The sequence below is a fragment of the Perca flavescens genome, chromosome 5 (genome assembly GCF_004354835.1).
Source record: "Perca flavescens isolate YP-PL-M2 chromosome 5, PFLA_1.0, whole genome shotgun sequence".
NCBI classification, from domain to species: domain Eukaryota; kingdom Metazoa; phylum Chordata; class Actinopteri; order Perciformes; family Percidae; genus Perca; species Perca flavescens.
This window is the reverse complement of record NC_041335.1, coordinates 18,383,205-18,403,784: the sequence shown is the minus strand read 5'-3', so window position 1 is coordinate 18,403,784 and position 20,580 is coordinate 18,383,205. Positions and strand designations below refer to the sequence as shown.

The following is a 20,580-nucleotide window of genomic DNA, read 5'->3' as shown; positions in this document are numbered from 1 at the left end:
AGTTAACCACCTTCCTGTGTCCTTACTTGAGTTTCATTTTATGGAAGAGGAATGTGGTCTGTTATGTGCATCCTGTCAGGAAAGAGGGGTGTTGTTTCACGGTGATATTCATCAGGCTTGTGCACGAGGTGAAATCGAACACCCTTTCTACCAGGAAATTTCTTGGCTCTTAAGCCGAAAGATGCAATATTATCAGCTTCTGTGAGGCAAAGTCCCACTAGATGATGTATTAGCTAATCTTATCTGCAAGGAGCATAGTCTGCTGTGAATTAGAGATACTGCTGCTTGCACCACCCAGTGATTAAAGTGCTGGTTAGTGGACTTCTTCCTGCTGGCTTTTTCCCCAAAGGTGCCCCAAGCGATGTTGGGACGGCACTTCTTGTTGACGTTCAAAGTATTTTCAAACAAAACGAGGCTAGCTCGCCCCTCCATCCTCCTCATCCCGTCCCCTCTCCCTCCATTCCATCCTTCCGCGCACTAACCCCCGAACCCCCACCCCCCAAATCCTTCTTGTCGGTTATTGGCTGGAACGCTGGAAGCTGGAAGCGTTTGTTATGTTTTGTGGTGCAGGTTGGCCAGTTTGTTTTGTTTGTGGAGCCTGGGCTGTCTACAGAGACAGCGTTTTTTACAGTGTGTTCAGGGGACAGACAGCTAGCGGATAGTGAGGAGATGTTTGATGTATGTGACAAAAAATGTTGTAGCCTAAAAACGCGTGACATCGCTTAGAGCACCTTTTTAATTCTGAGGCTGTCACTGACCATCAAAGTCTAAAAATCACATTTTTATTTGAGCTATGTACTATCTATTCTTACAGTTTTAATTATTATGTTGTGTGTCAGTGTGTGTCATTATGGACCATATGCCATTTTTTTTTAAATATTTGTCTGTGTTTTGCTGTTCCCCACCCCCCAACCCTTGCAGCGCTCTCTGACTCACATGGATCATGTAAAATGAAAGCGACAGTGCTGCTTCATGTCGCTTTACCCACACTTCCCTTTCTTTTCCATTGGCAGCAGACACCTGATTTTTCAGATGCTAAAAATAGACTCCTTCAGACCCTAACTCCCCCTCCTTGCTGCCCTCTCACCTCTTTCCCTTTTTTCCTCTCGGTGTACAGGCTTTCAAAGAGAAGTCTCTCTGCGTTATGTGCATTCTTTGCTTCCATGTGCCAGACAAAGCTCCATGTCTTCATTCAGAGTGGTGTGTCTCTGTGTGAGAGAGATGTCAGAATCCTTAATGGCATACGACTGATAGAGAGATTCTAGCTTTTATAGCTCTCATAAGAAAACCCCAAGGTGATGAAGCCTGATTTTCCACAGAGCTGAAACCTGACCTTAGTACACATCAAAATGTTAGCCAAAATCATAGGACCACGAGCATCTTTGAGAATGGCCTTTTATGGTCAGTATGAGAGGCTGCGTCTGTCTTTGGTCACTGGGTAGAACACTTTTGGGAAGCCTGCATTTTTCGTGCTGCAGAAGAGGGTTTGAGGTATTTCACCAAAGTGCAGCATACAGCCTCAGCTTTCTTATCATTGACAGTTAATTTGCCGTGATGCATGGTGTCGTCTTAATGAACACAGGCCTACTCACTGAACTGTTGACTCTGTGAATCAAATTTATTCAAACCAGAAACCCACAAGACTGATAGAAGAACACAGTATTATGCAATAGCTGAGACAGTTGGAGATTGCTGTGTTGAGATCAGTTGTTTCGTCATGAAAATTAATTAAATTAAAGTTCATTTGCCAAAACATAAAAAAAAGAAGAAGTTAAGAGGTATTATGTGTAATAGAAATACAGATTTAACACAATTTCAACTTTCCCCTCTCTCCTTGTTCCTCACTGTTCCATATTTTTTGTCTGATGTCTGCATATTTTTCTGTTCTTCTGTCCCCAATTCACACCAGCGTTTTCAGATCCAGTTTCTGCTCAGCTACTAGAGAATGAGAAATTAGGGTATGAAGAGCCATTTCTTCCCAAGGATTCAATAAATTCAATATTGGTATTCTCCTGTGTTTCTCCATATTCCTCACACACACTGCTAGATTGTTGGAAAGGGAGTTATTAGTGGTCTAGTGGGTTCATTTAACTGTATGAAGAGAACTTCATATAATTGCATTGGGCATTTTGACCCTCTAAGTGATACAGGCAGTAGCAAGCTTGTCTTAACATTATCTTTAACACAAGTACAGTATTAGCAGTATACAAAGTACTTTTAAACCAGTATGTTAGGTCTGTGAAACCCACATGTATGCTGTATTTAGGGCTGCACCTTAGCTAATATGCATCACACCCACCGCTTTTTTTTTTTATTCTGCATTTTGTTATATAGAGAATTTTTACCTACATACTTACAGTATATCATAGTAGCATATATTTAGATTCACGATATATTAGAATCAGTGAGCATTGCCAGCTCTTGCTCTAGCCAGAAGACCGAAACCAGAGTACAGTGGAAATGAGCTGTGGTGGGGAAGAACAGAGACTGACAGAAGTGAAAGTGGAGACAGGAGAAACAGGAGAAACAGGAGAAAGAAGTATCAGCCTCGGCAGCCTCTGGTCTCTATTTTCCTCATCACTCTTACTTCATCTTGGCAACCAATAAGGAAAGAGCCCTGTGTCTCCCTTGTAACCCCCCCCCCCCCCCACCCCATTAAAGCAATGAAGGAGAGGATACAAAGAAAAGGGAATACATTTTGGCCTCAAGCAAAAGATTTTTTGTGTATAATCCATTTAATTTCTCTTCTTCGATACAGTTATTCAAAAAAGAGTGTTGTGTTTTTAAAAAATATGGGTCTTAATAGACAGGGCAAAATGTTTTCTGTTTACATTCACATTTTGATTATATGCTTCAACTGTACTTTTTCAATTGCCACAAAACTGCCACTATTTTCTAAAATATAAAACAAATAACACATGCCTTTAAATAGGGATGCACGTATGCGACTTTTTTAGTCCCGATACGGATGCCTGGGCTATGGGTATCTGACGATACCAAGTACCGATCCGATGCCAGTTTTTAATTAATAAGCTGCTTCACTGTGTGGGAGTGACTTGAATCATTATTTTATGTGTGAAGCAACATCATGCTTGACATTGCTTTCCTAACTTTGTGAAACAAAATGTAACAAATAAAAACATAGATATACATTTACTGAATTTATTATTTAAATAGTAAATTGTACACCAGCAACTTGGTAAGAAATCTTCAAAATTAACAGGAATTACAATTCAAGTACAGCAACACACTGGTCAAAACTTAAACTTGTGTATATATAGTATATAAACATAGAATTGTATTTAATAGATTGGACCCGTTGTCACTGATACCCAATCCTGCTATTTGAGTCAGTATTGGCCTGATATCAAAAAAATGTATTAGTAGTTTTGGATCAGTGCATCCCATGTGTAGCTTTAAACTACAGACATTTGATACTTAAGAAGTTAGGTTATCTTTCTCTTTGTGTAAGGCTTTTGCTGTCCGAGCTTATAATTAACTTTTATCCATGAACCTTCAGTTTCCACATGCATCATGCTAATAACACAATTAAGACTTATTATACTTAATTTTATATTCAATTTTATTTTTTTAACTTTTCATCTCAAATGCCTCTTCTTAACTCATTTAGTGTTATTACAAACTGGTTGATTTTCAGTCAGATCATGCAATTTGAATATCTGATGCATATAGATAGATAGCTGGTTGCATTCTGCCATAGCTGAAAATGTAACTGTCAGTTAGTTTCAGCCACATCACTGTAGTTCTTTATCAAATCATTTTGCACTATTGTGAGAGATCACTTGTGGCAATGACACTGGAAATCCATTAGTTGTTATTCCTCCAAGCTTTTGTGCTGTCAGTGGTGAGCAAGTACTCCGCAACAGGCTCCACATTAGCAAGAAGGCCTTTTGAAACAGCACCTTGTTGCTACCAAACAATTATAGACGGATGGAGATGTTTGAGAGGGATTATCTTAACCTACAAAAGCAGTTCCTGCCCTGTGGTCTGTAGGCCACGTTAATTAATTGAATGGACAAAATTCGAGGGGTAAGGATTCTTTTCTTTTCTGTATCTGTCCGAGTAACATAAAATTGCTCTCTGCGCAGTTGATTTAGGCTAGCCTAGAAATCTAGACGCACCCTAGTGGCAGCAAATGTAATTTGATGTGGGTCTGGCTTGTCAGGCTAGATTTAGGCTGAGTGCTCCAAGAGAATGACAGCGAGGGGAGATCCTCATTTAACCTTGGCACGTAACTGATTAATCCAAGTGTAATTTGCATATAAGATCATCTAATTTTGGATTTCAGAGTGAAGCGTGGCGTTGATTAGAGATAGTTAGTATGTAACAGGCCTGTTTTGGAAAATGGTGGGCTGATGAGCAACACTGAGGCATAAGAAAACAATAGCTCCACTTATTATAGCAGCTTAAAGTTCTCAGCAGTCACTGGGCATCAGATTTCTTGTAGAATTTTAATTGGCCTACATTCTGTGGGGTATCTAATTTAATTATTTTTCTTATTTTCCACTGGTTATAAGCTTCAGATGAGGTTCACTGATCTGTCTTGGAGTAAGTTCATGTTTGCCATGAGATTTTGTACAGCTAATTTCATGTAACTCAATATACAGCCATTTATTTGAGGTTATTTTGAAAGAACCAATATAGCTGATCATTGCAACAGCTAGGTTTCAGGTGTTCCTTTTATTATTTATGTGACATTTGTAAGCAGTAGGCTAAATGATTAGTTATGACACTACGTGGCATGCTTTAGATTGATTGTTTGCCATCAATGTTAAGAATGGCGGAATCTGCCTGCTGACAAAAAACTCAGTTAGTGGATGAATAACAATTTTCTTGGCTGGGGTTTTGTTTTTTTATGCCTTGCTCTGCAGTAATCTTTGCAAAGTTCTGCTTTCCTCACGACAGCACATTCTCCACTGTCGGTGCTCGGTGGTGGTTCTTGTTAGTTCTCTCTCTGTGTAAACGAGGATCATTTTTTAGAAGCAGTTCTTACTTGCAGGGCTACTGTAGGAGGAAAAGGACGAGGAGGAAGAACACAATGGAGGAGATGCTCACAGGGTGTTGAGTATTTTTAGCTTTCCCCTGGTACTGGGATGATGAGTAAAGAATAAGGGCAGGTTGTGCATCCCACCTTAGCCTGTGGAGGAGCATGGGCCTGATAGGAGGAGTGATGGCCTTGTTCTAGGGTGCATCATGGGAGTTTACTGTATCTACAGTATGTGGCAAAATATGATGCACCACTATTTATGTGACTTTGTTTCTTGTGATCATACCACTCTGCTGGCTAGTGACACTGCTAATGACACTGGTTACCCAGTTGCAGCGTTTTTTTTGTGGCGTCCTCGTCTCTGATAGTAAAAGATCTGTTCTTAAGAGATCACATTATGTTGCATCTGCATTTGTCTGTTTTGTTAGCTCAGCCTGAGTTCAAATTGAGTCTGTTATGCAGACTAAATGATGAATCACTCAAAATGTTTTCCCCTCTTTTTATATTTTGTTCTTTGAGTTGTGCATTGTGTGGTATAACATACAAACCATCCTGACCACTTTTTGAATATGGAGAAAAGATAAGTGTTTGTTCAGTCAAACAAGGACCAAATCTTTGTCAGATAGCCTCCACCCAAACTGCACCTGTATACTGAATAGAAATATTCTAGTCGCTGTTGTTATAAGGTTCTGAAGTGAGGAGACTTCACAGATGACATTTGGATGTCTTCAGATTAAATGCAGCTTTATTCAGACACAGAGCACACACGGCACAGAGCGGGAGAGCCAGTCTACATAAAGCAAATGCATACGCAGACAAATCTTCTCACTGAACAATGGTTTACCAAACTGCTTTATACCGCAAGCCCCGTCTCCCTGTACCCCACATCATGAAATCCATATGTTAGACTTATTTATTGTAAAAACATGATACAGACTCATGGGCGTCTCTAAGGTATGGTAGTCTCCCCAGAGGTCAGAGTTGAACCTTTTAAGAATATTGTCCCAAGTTCCTTTTTCTAACGCCCACTGCTAAGCTGCACCTGTAGAATATTATCCTAACATATTCTTCTCACGGCACATTGTACAGTTTAGCATCACGCCCAAATGTTTCCTATCGATCCCTCATGACTCGGGGGCCCTAACATCAACAGCAGGTGCCATGTGAGATTCACACAACATTAGCGTATGTCAGACATTTACAGTATATAATACAGTATGAGAGCATGCATGACAAATATCTCCACCATCAGCTGTCCCATTGAAAGGGCACAGGTTAGAGTATCTTGTATTAAGTGTAAAATGTATGATTATTCACAAATGTGGTATAGATAAAAGTTAAGCTCCCCAAGTTACCATGTAATACATTAATACAGATAGATTTATAGAGAAGGTTAAAATTAGTACGTAAGGAGAGAAGAATGCAAAGCGGGCTGGTTTTGTTGGGTGTAAATCAATTTTGTATTAAATAATCTGTGCCACATAGTTTATATTTATCTCCCTTATACCCCTGATTAATGATGCTTCATCTTTTGCTCTTAATAGATACTCAGTTGGACAGAAATGCCTAATCGTTGTACAGTATGCTTGTTTGAAATATGCTTTATGGCCTCTTTGGTCATTGCAGGTGGATGCTAAACTCCCTCGCTCTGGCCACGGAGCACACACAGCCCTGCACGAACAGCAATGCCTTAAGCCTTTTGACATTTTAACTGGATTGGTGGATAAACCCATCAACTCAATCAAAGGTTTTTGTCAGAGGCCAAGGCTGTGTTTGCAGCGGTTGCCATAGCTGAAGTTGTCTCTGCAATGTCAAGGCAACGCTGTGTGAAACTGATCTGTGGTATTTTAGGCTGTCCAGGGCCTAATATTTTCCACTTGTATTTTTTAAGGGGTCTTGCCTCGTGTCAATCATGAGGGAACCCCTGCTCCCCCTCCTTCATCTCCTCTGGGATGCACCACCTCCTGTGTTGCTCTGCCTCAAAGTGCTGCTATCTAAAACGGGGCTAAATTTAAAGGAGCGCCACCATTGTGGCCTTTTGGGAAAAGCCTCCTGTGAGTCAACACCTACCTCCCAGTATTGTGCATTGTGTCGACGGCAAGGCCCAGCTGTTGCTTTCTGTCCTGTGGTCAACCTGTCTGCTGTACCTTTTTAGCTTTCGATTCTAAGCTATATGTTGCACCTTCAGACAGAGTTAGTAATGCCACTTACCATTATTGTGATACAGGGCGGTCTCGGGGTGGCAAGGAAAATAGATCTCGGAGTGAAAGGTTTATTTAATGTTTAGGCGGAAGCGGGAGGTTTCATGTGTTTAGGTCAGACACTTATCCTTGTTTAGAGGTGAGCAGATGTGCACATCTTTTTTATTTTTTATTTAAGTTTTGGAGCATTTTTAGGCCTTTGTTCAACAGGACATCTGAAGACATGAAAGGGGGGAGAGAGGGGAATGACATGCAGCAAAGGGAGTCAAGGAGTAAACCTGCTCTACCAACTGAGCTATCCGGGCGTCCCAGATGTGCACATCTTTGAGCGCTTGTTTGTTTATGCCAGCTCTAGGAGTCCCACAAATGTAGCTGTGTTTACAAGCAACTTCCGTGTGGCTCCTGTAGCATCATCCTATCTGAAAGGTTTCACCAGATGATAGATTGCCAGAACTGTGCCTCTGTATAAGTTTTTACTTCTGTTTAGTATTCTTGTTCAATTCAGTTTTTCAAATAGATTGAAAAGTGAATTGTGTGGTTTTAAACAGGATTTAGTACCTCTGATGATTCGTCCCACCTTCTGAGAGGTTTGCAGATGAGGTAGTTGCAGCATTATACACCTCAGGGTGCGTGGTCCTGCCACAGCTGGCCACACGTTTAACAGGCTGAAAAAACGGTGGTGGTGGGTAGAGGTATAAAACACAATCCTACTCAAAGTGTCTTGTAGCTATCGTTAGCTTCAGTTTTGTCAAAACGGGAACAGGAACATTGGAGGCTGCTTTGTGATGAGAGCCGTGCAGTGGCGTGTGCTCCTATTGCGTCACTGCCTAGAGGGGGCCACAGACTGTATTTTTAGAAGGGAATGAGCATATTCCCTGAACAAACAACGTCAGGCACTCTGCTTACGTATGCTAGGATTATTGTGACTGGGCTATTTTGAGGCTGTGTGTGTTTGTGTGTGTGAGAGAGGGCTTTTTTTCTGGGTCAAGCATGGTGCCAGTACTCTCTTGAGGCTGCTGGTGGATCATTACAGGTCCTATGCTGTGCACAGCATCTGCATCAGTCATAAAGGAAAAAGTCAGAGAGACAGGTTTAAACCATCAGGGAGTTACTGCATTTTTAGGATAGGTCTGTGTCTGCAATACTGCTGTATAGGAGACATTTATATTACATACATACATACATACATACATACATACATACATACATACATACATACATACATACATACATACATACATATAAATAATTCTATAAACAAATGCAAATTGTATTGCTGCAACAATTACTTGATCAATGGATCGAGTATTATGAGTCATTATGAGGGAAAAATCAGTTTGGGTTCTGGAAAATTGTGATTGGCCCTTTTCACTAGATTCAGAGATTTGACCAGAAAATATATAACCAATTAATTCATGATGAAGATAAAAGTAAGTAGCAGCTCTAACAAAAAGTAAAACTGTCATAATCCTGCTTGGCCATTGGACACATAATTCACATGCATCAGCATTACTATAAATCACAGTACCTCATCATCACCCCAGGTTACTAATACATCCTGCTGGACGGAGCAATGTTGTGACTGTACGGAGTCCCTCTGTTATGCTGCCTGTTGCTTTTCCTGTCTCTCTCTCTCTGTTTGTCTCTCTTTAAATACCTTGTGCCACTTCCTTGTATGTAAGTTGCCAGTTGGTGGCAGCTGGCTGGACTTTGATTCACACAGTGGTCATCCTCTGGCAGATAATCAGACAGTAAAAGAATCGGTCTTACTGTGTCACACTGAATGACTTCCAAATTGGTTCAGCTGTCACATCTAGAATTCTCAGAAACACTCGGAAATTTGTTGCAGCATCAGTTGCAACCCACAATCAAACTGTTGCCACATTGTTGAACCATGCTTCAAGTAGATTGTGAAGCTGTTTAAAACCCGGTCAACCAGAAAAGCACTGTGACCTTCCCCTCTAAAGCCTGGCACTAACATCTAGAGGCCTCTCTGGCTTCTGAGCTGCAGGCTTTTCGCTGGGCCTCTCCAGGCTAGCCTAGTTCTATCCCAGTCTTTCCCAAGAGTGCAGTTATTTTCAGCAAAACGTGGCTTTCTGCTCCGATTTTCTTTTTCAATGCGTTGTTCTTCTGTGTAGAGCAAAGATAATATGTGAAAAATGTATAGAAGACAATGTTGCACACTTTTTAACCAGAACACCTCCCAGTCTGTTAGTAAGCACCTGCTCCAGCATGAGAAGTTATACAGGCTGCGTCTTTGTCCTGGCAATGCGTCAGCGAGCTCATTAGGTGAATGTGTCTTCAGTGGTAAGTTGTGATGGCGAGCACTAAATAGGTGGTGGACCAGAGCCCTTGCAGACAACAGGTGCATCACCAAAGCTAGCTTTTGTTCACTGGATAAGTGTCGCCGTGGGAATATTAGTGTGATTAGACAGAATGGCTTGGTGCCAGAGCGAGGTCCAGTTGCTGCCATCGGTCAGAAAAGAGTAAATATTAGGGTTATGCAATGCTGTGTGTAGTCACATTTGGACAGCCAAATGCAGACAGTGCGAGGACAGTGTTGTTGTCGTCCGTCAAACACATACAGTACAATACAGTTTCATTGGCAAGGTTGACCAAGATCCTGTCCACTGTGCTTTCACCAGCCGTATCTGAATACAGACTGAACCATACCTTCATTAACTAGACGTTTAAATCTTTGTTTTTGAATTATTAAAGGTGTGGAGCTCTTTCCCAAAATGCTACATATGCACTTTGGAGAATGGAAAAAAAAACATTATAGGATTCAGCCTATAGTGTTAATTGTTTTCTGCTCCAAGGACTAGTGTTTTACTGGTCTCTCTTTACAAATATTCAGTACTGTCCTTCATCACTCATTTTGATGGAAGAGATTTCTCTTATATCCCTATCTTTATTGACTCCTCTTCAGTTAATGTGTCACTTGTACAGGCCTTACAGACGGTCAGCTAGTCTGTACAGCCATGATCTTACATTGTACCTGCTTGGTTTTGGAGCTTTTTCTTCTCTTAGCGGTCAAAAGCAGACTTCTGCAACTCACGCCACCCACACGTTGGTTATGTATAGCCCACACCTACCTCTATCTGCCCAGTGGTTTGAAAACAATGCTTTGTGTAATTCTAAGGCTGCTATTTGTAAAAACCTCAATCATGCACAGGGGGCTCTTACAATGTTGTGTAATGCTCCCTACTCAACTGTAATCCCTCTTATGCTGAGTGAGCCCCCCATGTGACGGTGCTGAAGGGTTGGGAGAGACAGGGTGGCTGTTGGGACCGTCGGTAAGGCACGGGTCTGCGTGACGCACACACACACACGCACACACACACACACACGCCGCGCACTAAGCTGTGGCCTGTGTATAAGAAGAGAAGTTTACCCTGGAAAATCTCAAATCTGAGACGCTGGATGGAGACACGATGCCTATGCTCGTCCTTAGTGCCAGGGCTTGGGCTAGACCTACAGGACCTACATTAAGCATATGTCCTGAATGACAACTCCGGCTCTCCTCTCCTCTTCATCTGCGCGTGAGCCACGAGAATGAATCTTTGTCCTTTGTCCTAGAGGAATCTTTTGCTTCTGAAATTTGTCTGCGTGCTACTGTTATCTTTTGCTTGTGAGGAATGTTTTTTGTTGCTGATTGAAGCTGGTTTCTGCTTTTGAGTGATGGATGTTGATGAAGACCCGTCAGAAGAACCATTAACTTTTTTTTGGAGATCTAGGAATCTGATCAGGGTTAACGGCATGTTTTGACTCTAACAAACACTACTGACTGCCTTGTAGGTATTTATTTTCAAATATATTCACAGCTTACGTACCTCATGCTTTTTTTTTTTTTTTTTTGTTTCTTCCCCCACAGGAACCGTCAATGTGGACTTCAGCTGGTGATTTGACAAGTTAAATATAGGAGCCCCCCGAATCTCTCCTGTCCCCTCTCCCTTCCCTCTGTCCCTCCCCCCTTCCCTTGTCAATCTTCTCCCCAATCCCACTCTCCCCATCCTCCAAGATTCACCATGCTTATCAAGGAGTACCGCATCCCCATGCCCATGAGTGTGGAGGAGTACCGCATTGCCCAGCTCTATATGATCCAGGTGAGGTCCCAACACCATATTCTCGCCCACACACACCTGGCCGAAAACAGCCAAGTGGTGCAGAAACCAGGAGACCAAAAGAAAGTTGACAGAAAGAAGAACAATTAACACGGAGTGTGATCACAGTGTGCCCAATTATGAAATGATTGGTCACACGTTCTGACGTCAGTGAAGTAATGGAACAAAGAGAGCTTGTGTGCCGATAGATTATCCAATTTAAACTCGGAAGCTGGCTGTTTCCAGCTGTCATAGGCTGCATGTTTCGTCAGGAGGAGGGTGTGGGCACATTGCTTTCACTGAAAACTCAGTGCACACACATACTGCCACGATGGAGATGGACATACTGCGTTGTCCGTGTCAGACAGTTTTATATGTATAACCAGGCCCTTTGCTGGAGACTGGGGGTCTGTGTAAGAGCTTTAGGGTTTACAGCACCAAGCAGGAATGGCTAATTTATACAGCTTTAACTATCCTGTGTGGCAACATATTTTCTCTTCATATGACTTGTACATGAAGGAAGATTTATTTAATCCAGTTGTACTGCCAGGTGTACTGTGTGCAGCAGTACACGGGAGAGGCATGGAGACCAATCACAATGACTCGGACTGTGGTAACAATTTTTAATTAAGTTACTATTGTTTAGACATGTTTTTGACACATTTGGGCATTTATGTGCATTTTTCAGTTTTTATTGTTTGACGCACATGCTGCTCTTGGGACTCGGTTGTGTAATGTGTATCATAAGTGGTTTTATCTTTGTTGAAGAGCAGGTTATAGTTCCAGGTGTGTTTTTATCAGGTTGAGTCATTTTGCTGGCTTCAGTGTGTCTTGCTTCTTCAGGGATCCTATAATGTGGTGGTTATGTCAACGAAAGAGTGACCCATAGTGACCCATAGTTACCTTTCCCCCTGACCTAACCCTCTCTGCACAGCCTTGTTGCTGTGAGGCTTCTGTCACTAAGGAAACCATGACATCAGCAGCGTGCCGGTGGTCAGGTTTTATTCGAGAGAGGCAGTGAATGAAAAGAGGAAATGGAGGATAAAAAGAGTTTGCGAAGGAGGGAGGGGAAGAAATGAGAGATGGGGTGGAAGGAAAAGAGAGAGAGAGAGAGAGAGAGAGAGAGTGAGCTGTATTCTGAGCAGAGAGGATTTTGCTCAGTGTCTCTACCCTCGCTTCATTGCTATGTTACCAGGGCAACTGCAGCATGTAGGCCTGCCTGCCTGCAAACCAGCATAGATGAAGTCAGGGCTTTAGGACAGCCTGGCCATATTTGCACCTCAGCTGGTAATGCCCCACCCCATCTCTCCTCTCACTTCCTTTACTTTGCCCTACAACTCCGCCTTCTTATTTGATAGCTAATTGTAAATTCAGTATCACCGCATAGGGATTTGCAGTAATGCACAAAGCAAACGCTGAATGTGTAAGAAATTAAATATGAGAAGATCTCACTGTGTCTCATTCATCCGGCACACATCCATGTCATGTTCTGACTAAGCATCTGTATCTGTGGAGTGGAGTGAAAAGAAGCATCTCAAACAGGAAACATGCCTCACTGACTTGATGGCAAGAGGAAAAAACTAGGATGTGACTCCCATCCTGTTAGAGCAGTCGGATCTAAACACAGACCGTAGACTTTCATGGTGATAACTTTTATTTATAAAGGTTTGGTGGCTGTTTAAAAAATGGTGCGTGCGGGCGAGAGAGATTTTAGAGAGGTTTTAGGGCAGGACTTGAACTTACAACACAGGGGCACTTTGTGTATTGAGCCAAAAAAGGATTTTCCAGAAGAACGATGTGCATGAGAGCCCCCCCCTCCCGCCTCTATGGAGACAGTCGACACACCTCCAGAGACTTTTGAAAACGATTTCTTTATTTCTGTTCCCCCACAGGTACGGTTTACATCTGTACACAAATGAACAGAGCACACTGTTTTCATTAGGAATCTAACATTCCATTTACTGTTCATTTAAATTAATGTTGCATGTTATCTACTCCCTCATTTCCCTTTTTTTCCCTCAGGGAACGGCTAAGCCCTGGACAATGTTTTATAATCTTTCTTCTGCTTAACTTTAGAGAATCATCCATTGCTCCAGGAGGGAGATAAAGTGCTGCTGTCACCTGTCAGTAACCTAATTAAAGGGACAGTCCTCCGCGAAACACAATAAAAACTTATTTTTTCCTTTTTAACTAGATTGCTGACTTAACATCCAGACATAATTTACCAACATTTGGCGCTGTCTGTACACAATGAAAAAATAATTACATTTGGAAAACTCAAGAGCAATATATCTTTCCAAATATAATGATACTCTTATTGTGATTAGTCTAGTTTTATTGTGTTTCGGGGTGAACTCCTTAACACAAATTGATTATATTCCTAAATCTGTCGACACACACGTGCGTACTTCTACAGCTGCACACATTTTGATAGGGTTTTGTATGCGTACAATGCACTGTAAATTTCACGTTTACATATTATGTAAATAGTTATGCAAACATAATTTATCAAACTATGTTTCAGCACTGGGGTTTTTGTCGCATGTACTGGCTGTGTCTACGGCCAGTGCTGTAGCGTCTGTGCTGTGTCTTTGGAGCTGTGTCTGGGCTGTTGAGAGCAGAGTGGGTGGCTAATGAATGACCTGTCAGAGGTAATGAGGTCCGGAGCGCTGGACGCCTCATGGCTTCCTCCTCCCAACTCCGTTGACTCACTGCCTTGCCTCCATCGCCTCTCCCCACTGGATGACTGGAGAAATCTGTCTTCCTGTTATCCCAGTGCTGCACTAAATACTGTGTTGAACACACTTTGTGTGTGTTACTTTGTGTATGTGGAAAGACTGGACATCTGCTGATAAGAGAAAGCGGGAAGATGATACGTCAGTAATCTCTGACATTTATGATCCTTGCTCTTTGCTCCATGTGTTTTTAATACCGTCAGCACCTGGACTATGCTCTGCTGTCCACTTTTCCAGTTTTACGAATTTCATAACCATAACAAATCTTCCTCTTGCCATGCCACACATTCCTGTATGTGAAGCTTTAAGTCACCTAGCTGTGAGTCTACTCAACTGCAACACCCAGCCTCTCTTCCTGTGTGCACCTGGAATGTAAATATGGGCGATAAGGTGTGGCTCTGTGAGCTGGTTTCTTGGGCTTCCTGATTTGCAACTCAGAGGTGACGTAGCTTTTAGGAAGCCAATAATTTCGGTGTGTCTCATCTTGTGTCAGATTGTTATTTACAAAAGGCACCATGTCCATTCATTTGTTTGTTTCATTTCCTTGTTAAACATTTGTTTACAAGGGTAAGGGTTGTCAAGGGTAAATCTATATTCAATTTTGTAAATGTAACATTCCCTTTACACTATACTACTATTATGCAAACATGAACAACTTGCCAATTCATTTCATTATTCTTCTTACAGAAAAAGAGCAGAGAAGAGAGCTGTGGTGAAGGTAGTGGGGTGGAGATTCTAGAGAACAAGCCCTACACAGATGGACCGGGTGGGACGGGCCAGTACACCCACAAGGTTTACCATATTGGCATGCACATTCCCAGCTGGTTCCGCTCCATCCTGCCCAAAGCAGCACTGAGGGTTGAAGAGGAGTCCTGGAACGCCTACCCTTACACCCGCACCAGGTGAGGTTTGTAGGAAGGCCACCTCCACACTTCTTCAGAGCAGGAGTGAGAGTGCATACAGCTCTGCCAAGGCTGCACAAAACTACATTTGTTATTTTAAGAAAAATAAATGCTCTGTGCCTGGGTATCTAACTGCTGCAGCTGGTAGGTGTACACACAGTTATAGACAAAAATTCATCCCCCACCTGTTTAGGGGTTAATAATTCAAGCCCTTCTTATATTCCGTTTATTATACATAGAAAATGTGATGCATGTTGAGTGTAATCATGCCTAGTTTGAAGTTTTGCTCTAGCTGCTGTGTCAGGTGTCAGTGTGTTTGTCTGTGTGGGGCCTGACAAACAGAGATGTGAAGGTGCTGAACAGAGATGTGCTCTTGACTATACTGTCAGGATATTGACAGACTGCAAGTGCCTCAGATGCAACAGGTGGGCATGGCTCACACGTTTCCTATCCTCAGCAGTGAGAGGGTGTTCTCACTCTTAATAAAATAGTAGTAGATCTTGAGCCATTGAGTTGAGAACTAAGTCTCTTAATAAAGGCAGAGGCCAACCCATAATGCAATCTTGCTTTATTTGGACATTTGTTCTGTTCCGTTGATTTTGTTGCCTTTTTTTTCTTCAGATACACCTGCCCCTTTGTTGAGAAGTTCTCCATTGACATTGAGACCTACTACAAATCTGACACAGGCAATCAAGATGTCTTCAACATGTCTGCAACAGAGAAGAGGCAGAGGACTATTGGTGAGACAGTTTGGTATTGATCCTGAACCATTAGGACAATATAAACTGAAATATTAAAATATTAGTTGATGTGTATCAGGCTACTTTAACTCTTAAAGTCCACCCCATAGCAAGCTCAACATACATGCTGTGGTTCTCTAATACAGTATAGCTTACTGTATTAGAGAACCAATAAAGTACGTAACGACCTTTTCTTGCAATAGTTATTTAAGGTGACAGGTTAGCATTAGTAGGTTTAGTCTGACCGTGTCTTGATATTGGTCCTCTTGTGTCTCAAACAGCAGGTGAGGCCCACTTGTGGCAATTTAGTGGTACTGCTTATGTTTTTTTCTGTTAGGTAGCATGCCCATTGAATATGAAGCTCCTCAGAAACGAAGTGGCCGTTTAGGGCACACAGTACTCCACAGCGCTGTGGAGATACAGTGACCAGGTTACAACATTGATTGTAATCATTTTAATGAATAAGTCAAGTAAGTATGTCAGTCTGAAATTCAGCTATTAAAAGAATTTCAAGCCTTTGAACACAAGTCCAGAAGTTCTACTACCCTGACCACTTATGTCCGTTTGCACTAATGTATGATATTAAAGACACAGAATATGTTACATAATTCATACAATATATTCAAAATACCTGGGTCCATTAGTGATTGCTTTCTGGATTTTCTGGTCTTTGGCAGACCCAATCGACATTGTGACAGATCCCATCCCCCCCCATGAATACAAAGCAGAGGAGGACACACGGCTCTACAAGTCAGCCAAGACCCAGAGGGGTCCTCTGCAGGACGACTGGATAGAAGAGTACAAAAATAACCCAGGGAAGACCCCCATCATGTGTGCCTACAAACTCTGCAAGGTGGAGTTTCGTTACTGGGGCATGCAGTCTAAGATTGAACGCTTCATCCATGATGTTGGTGAGTATGGCGTCACAGATCTAAGTCTTTTATCTAATGTAGTAGTTTCTTCGTTCTACCAACAGTGTATTTTGACAGGAATCTTCTGTAATTTACATCTAAATGTAGAAACCTTTTGATTGTTTCTCCCTAGGATTGAGAAAGGTGATGGTGCGTGCCCACCGGCAGGCCTGGTGCTGGCAGGATGAGTGGTACGGTCTGACCATGGAGGACATCCGGCAGCTGGAACTGGAAACCCAGCTGGCTCTGGCCACGAAGATGGCCCAGTTCAGTCAGGCAGAAGAGGCCACAGAGGCCAACGGAGATGCTCCGTCCCCAGACAAACACCAGGAGGTTAAAGAAGCGATCAGCTCCATTGAAGCTGAGGAGGTGGTTGTTCACTCAGGAGGAGAGACTCTCCAGCCACGAGGTGTACTCACCAAGCAGTGGTCCACTTCATCCCGATCCTCCCGCTCATCCAAGAGAGGAGGTGAGGCGCACAACTACTGCTAGTAGCTACTGCTACCACTCCTACTGTTTGTAAACGCACGGTTCAAAGTTGGTCCCCTCTCCCTGGCTCAACAGCCAGAGAGAGAGAGAGAGAGCACAGCAGTGGTCGAGTGAGTGAATGAATGAAGAGAGGGAGCACTGTACAAAGCAGTGAATCTGAGATGATGATGTCTCGCAGCGGTTATGTTCTAAAGCACAAATGAACACACACACCTTTGCGGGATGGCGCCACAGTGTGTGTCAGGTAAACTTGTGCGGCGATATGAGGCGCTAAGGGGCAAAGGGGCAGTTGGGGAATGAGAATAGGCTGCACAACCAGCACGCTGTTAATTGGCTGGGGGTTACACACCCACGTGGGGCCCAAAGACTGTGCTGAGCCCGTTAACATCCCGCATACAGAAAAATAAGAAAAGAGAAAATGCAGGCAGAGGGCAAGGTTTCCCCAGATACAGACACCACCACACAGTGGGTCACTGATTATTGAGAGGGATTACTTTTGTATTAGTCTATACATTGTTTTTTAAGGAAATTGGTTACATATTATATCTTGTAAGCCTTATTTGTTCAGTCTGCCACCGGAATCTTTTTAACCTTAAAGGTTGAGATATACTAACCGTAAAGTCAAACAGTTCCATAAGTAAACACAGCCAGTTGTGATATTTGAGACCTGTTCACACTGGCAGCTAGTATGTTAAGCATATGAGGAATTCAACAAGGTCATGTGTCAAAATACCACTTTGCTTTTTCTGTTTGTATGATTTTTCTTTTGTGTAATTCTTTTATGTAGTAAAGTGCTAATCCTCCCAAAATTACTATTTTGAGTAGTAAACACTCCACCCCGCTTTAAACCGGAAAGGTGGCTGTTAAGTTACTGCTTTGCTTTTGCATTAAGAACTGCTGGTGGTTGAACTAATGTGGGTTAAAATGGATTCCTAAGAAAGACAAGATTGCCTCAAAACTCTATGCTCCACAGGAAGTACTGTAATGGCTAGATTTAAAAAAAAAGAAAATCTACCACTATCAACCCAGATACATTCAAGTTAATCACAGCTACAGTTTTTAGTGAAGAAGCCAACTAAAAACTTTTACAGCCACACTTTTCAGGTGTTTGATACTCAGAAGATCTGACTCCATAAGAAAAGTGAATTGACAACAGTGGGGCTAATTGGTTCATCTCTTTCAAAAGACAGTAGATATTGTAGAAAGATACAAACAGTCAGTCTTATGGTTTAGCTGTACACAGGTATACACACTAATGCTGCTCCCAAGCTGAATGAATCAGAGTCTACTGAAGAGCTCTGAACTCCAATTGTTGAATTGGTGTTAATAAGATCAAACACCTCTGGAGACAGCTTTTTAGTATGCAGACTTTGTGCCACGCTTAGATTTTTTTTGGTCCGGTGCCTGATGTTAATTGGAATGTTTTTACTCTACTATTCTTACTGACGCCTCCACATTTGCTGTACTATCCACATTACCTCCCCTCACCCCTACAACTCAGTGGAAATCACCTGGGTTATTTTTGGCAGCAGCTTTGACATCACAAACCACATGTCCGAACACACCCATCTCCGGTGTCACCCCTACCGCAAGGCAGCGCTCACTGTAGCTGCCACCTGGACCCTGCCTCTCATCCAGCGTGCCTTGTTTCACCCCGGTAACTCTCCCCTGTAGTTTTCTCCTGGGCTATTTTTAGCAGCAGTGCTGATGTCACAGACCAGAGGAGGCTGACGCTCTTTGCAATGACCCTGCCCTCTACCACTGCTGTTTTCTCCTGTGCACTGACAGCTACAGCTGTGCCCCCCTCTCACCAGCCTGCCCCTTAGAGCGACGCCCCCCTCATCCTCCACACTATTTTTATGTGAGGCATAGTCTGAAGACGTGATAGATATTAGACGAGGCCTGTTTGTAGTATTGCCATTTTCCGTGACTGGCATTTGGTTGTCGGAGTGTTTGTAGCTTGTCTGTGTTACATTGGGCCTCACTTTTCACACAACCCCCCTGACCACCAAGCAGTCCATCTGTGAAGAAGTAATGCACCACAGAGAGTGTTGCATGTTTATATAACACTGTGTGTGTGGGCCGGGGGGGAGAAATGTTTCTTTGTCGTAGTGTGTGTTTAAAAAGAAAAGAGAGAGGCTGAAACACATGTCCCAAAATAACAGTGATTTTTTTTTTTTTTTTTTTTTTTGTCTTTCAGTGAGCCCATCACGTCACAGCATCTCAGAGTGGAGGATGCAGAGCATAGCGCGAGACTCAGACGACAGCTCGGACGAGGAGTTCTTCGACGCTCATGGTAACCACAGTTTTGATTTTAAATTGGGAGTCCACAGTTAGATCAATAGTGTCGTGTTTACTGTGTTCAGTTTTCCAAGAACCTGCTTGTTCTCCTCTCCCCTGACTCTGCATGCATCTTTTTTAACTACAGATCAGTTCTTAAGCTTCCCAGATACCCAGCATGCTTTGGGGCTGCAGTTAAAATAGGTGGGTGTGGGACCACACCCATGCTCTCTGCTGGATGAGTTGTGGCCGAGGACACCATCCTGACGTCTAGTTCAGAAATCACTATCGTCTCTGCCCATCAGTCCCCCTCTCACCAACACAATCCAGTTCCTGCATCATCATTTACACACACACACACACACACACACACACACACACACACACACACACACACACACACACACACACACACACACACACACAATCCTTTACAATTCATGATATGTCCAAGCAATGAATGACCCCCTTCCAAATAATTCACCAGTGTTTGTATGGTGAAATAATTCCATGATGATGAAAGAAGAATAAAATTGTGATGTCATTTATTATATTGATACTGATTTAGCAGCAGTCGTGAGTCCATCTATTTCGAGTGCAATACATTTCTGCTAATATCATTGTACATCCGATATTATATTGTGTGTTGCAGTATTCATGTGTGTATGGATTCCTTATTGCATTTTGGGTGCCTGACGTAAAAGCCCATTACATTTCATCAAATGAATGGATTAAATGAGTGTGAGTTAAAAAAGTGTACATAACGCTCTGTCTCAGTGACAGTTAATACAGTGATTACTGATGTGTCTGATGTATACAGTATATGATTTACAGATGTTCCTACACTGCACAGACGACCTTATGAAATAATGATTTCATTATGGTACATGTTGCAGAACTCACTGCCACCGTGGGTTACCCTCAGCACAGATCACAGCCCAGACAGACAATTTACAGGCAACAGTATTTATTCTGACTGCGCACACTTTTAGCACAGCTTTATAACCACCAACCGTGCACTGCTGTTTGCTCAGCTACTGGGGCAGGCGCACAGTGCGTTGCTCACGTTTTAACAAAGAATCAACAGAACAATATCTCCCAGCACAGTGTCCTGTCTCTGTGGTGTGTGGCAGTCATCTGAAGGTCCAGCACGCTACTGCATATAAAGGGAGAGTTTAATTAGTACACATCAACAACAATCAGCTGAGACA

The 20,580-nt window shown here is 42.5% G+C and overlaps 1 protein-coding gene across 1 annotated transcript in view; it reads left to right on the top strand.

Moving 5' to 3' along the window:
• LOC114555285 (membrane-associated phosphatidylinositol transfer protein 2-like) overlaps nucleotides 1–20,580 on the top strand; it is a 39,733-nt gene that overhangs the window by 6,656 nt on the left and 12,497 nt on the right. The window contains 6 exon segments of the mRNA XM_028577584.1: nucleotides 11,084–11,315; nucleotides 14,735–14,949; nucleotides 15,571–15,689; nucleotides 16,367–16,600; nucleotides 16,734–17,069; nucleotides 19,290–19,385. Coding sequence (XP_028433385.1) covers nucleotides 11,238–11,315; nucleotides 14,735–14,949; nucleotides 15,571–15,689; nucleotides 16,367–16,600; nucleotides 16,734–17,069; nucleotides 19,290–19,385 — 1,078 coding nt within the window. The 5' untranslated portion in view covers nucleotides 11,084–11,237.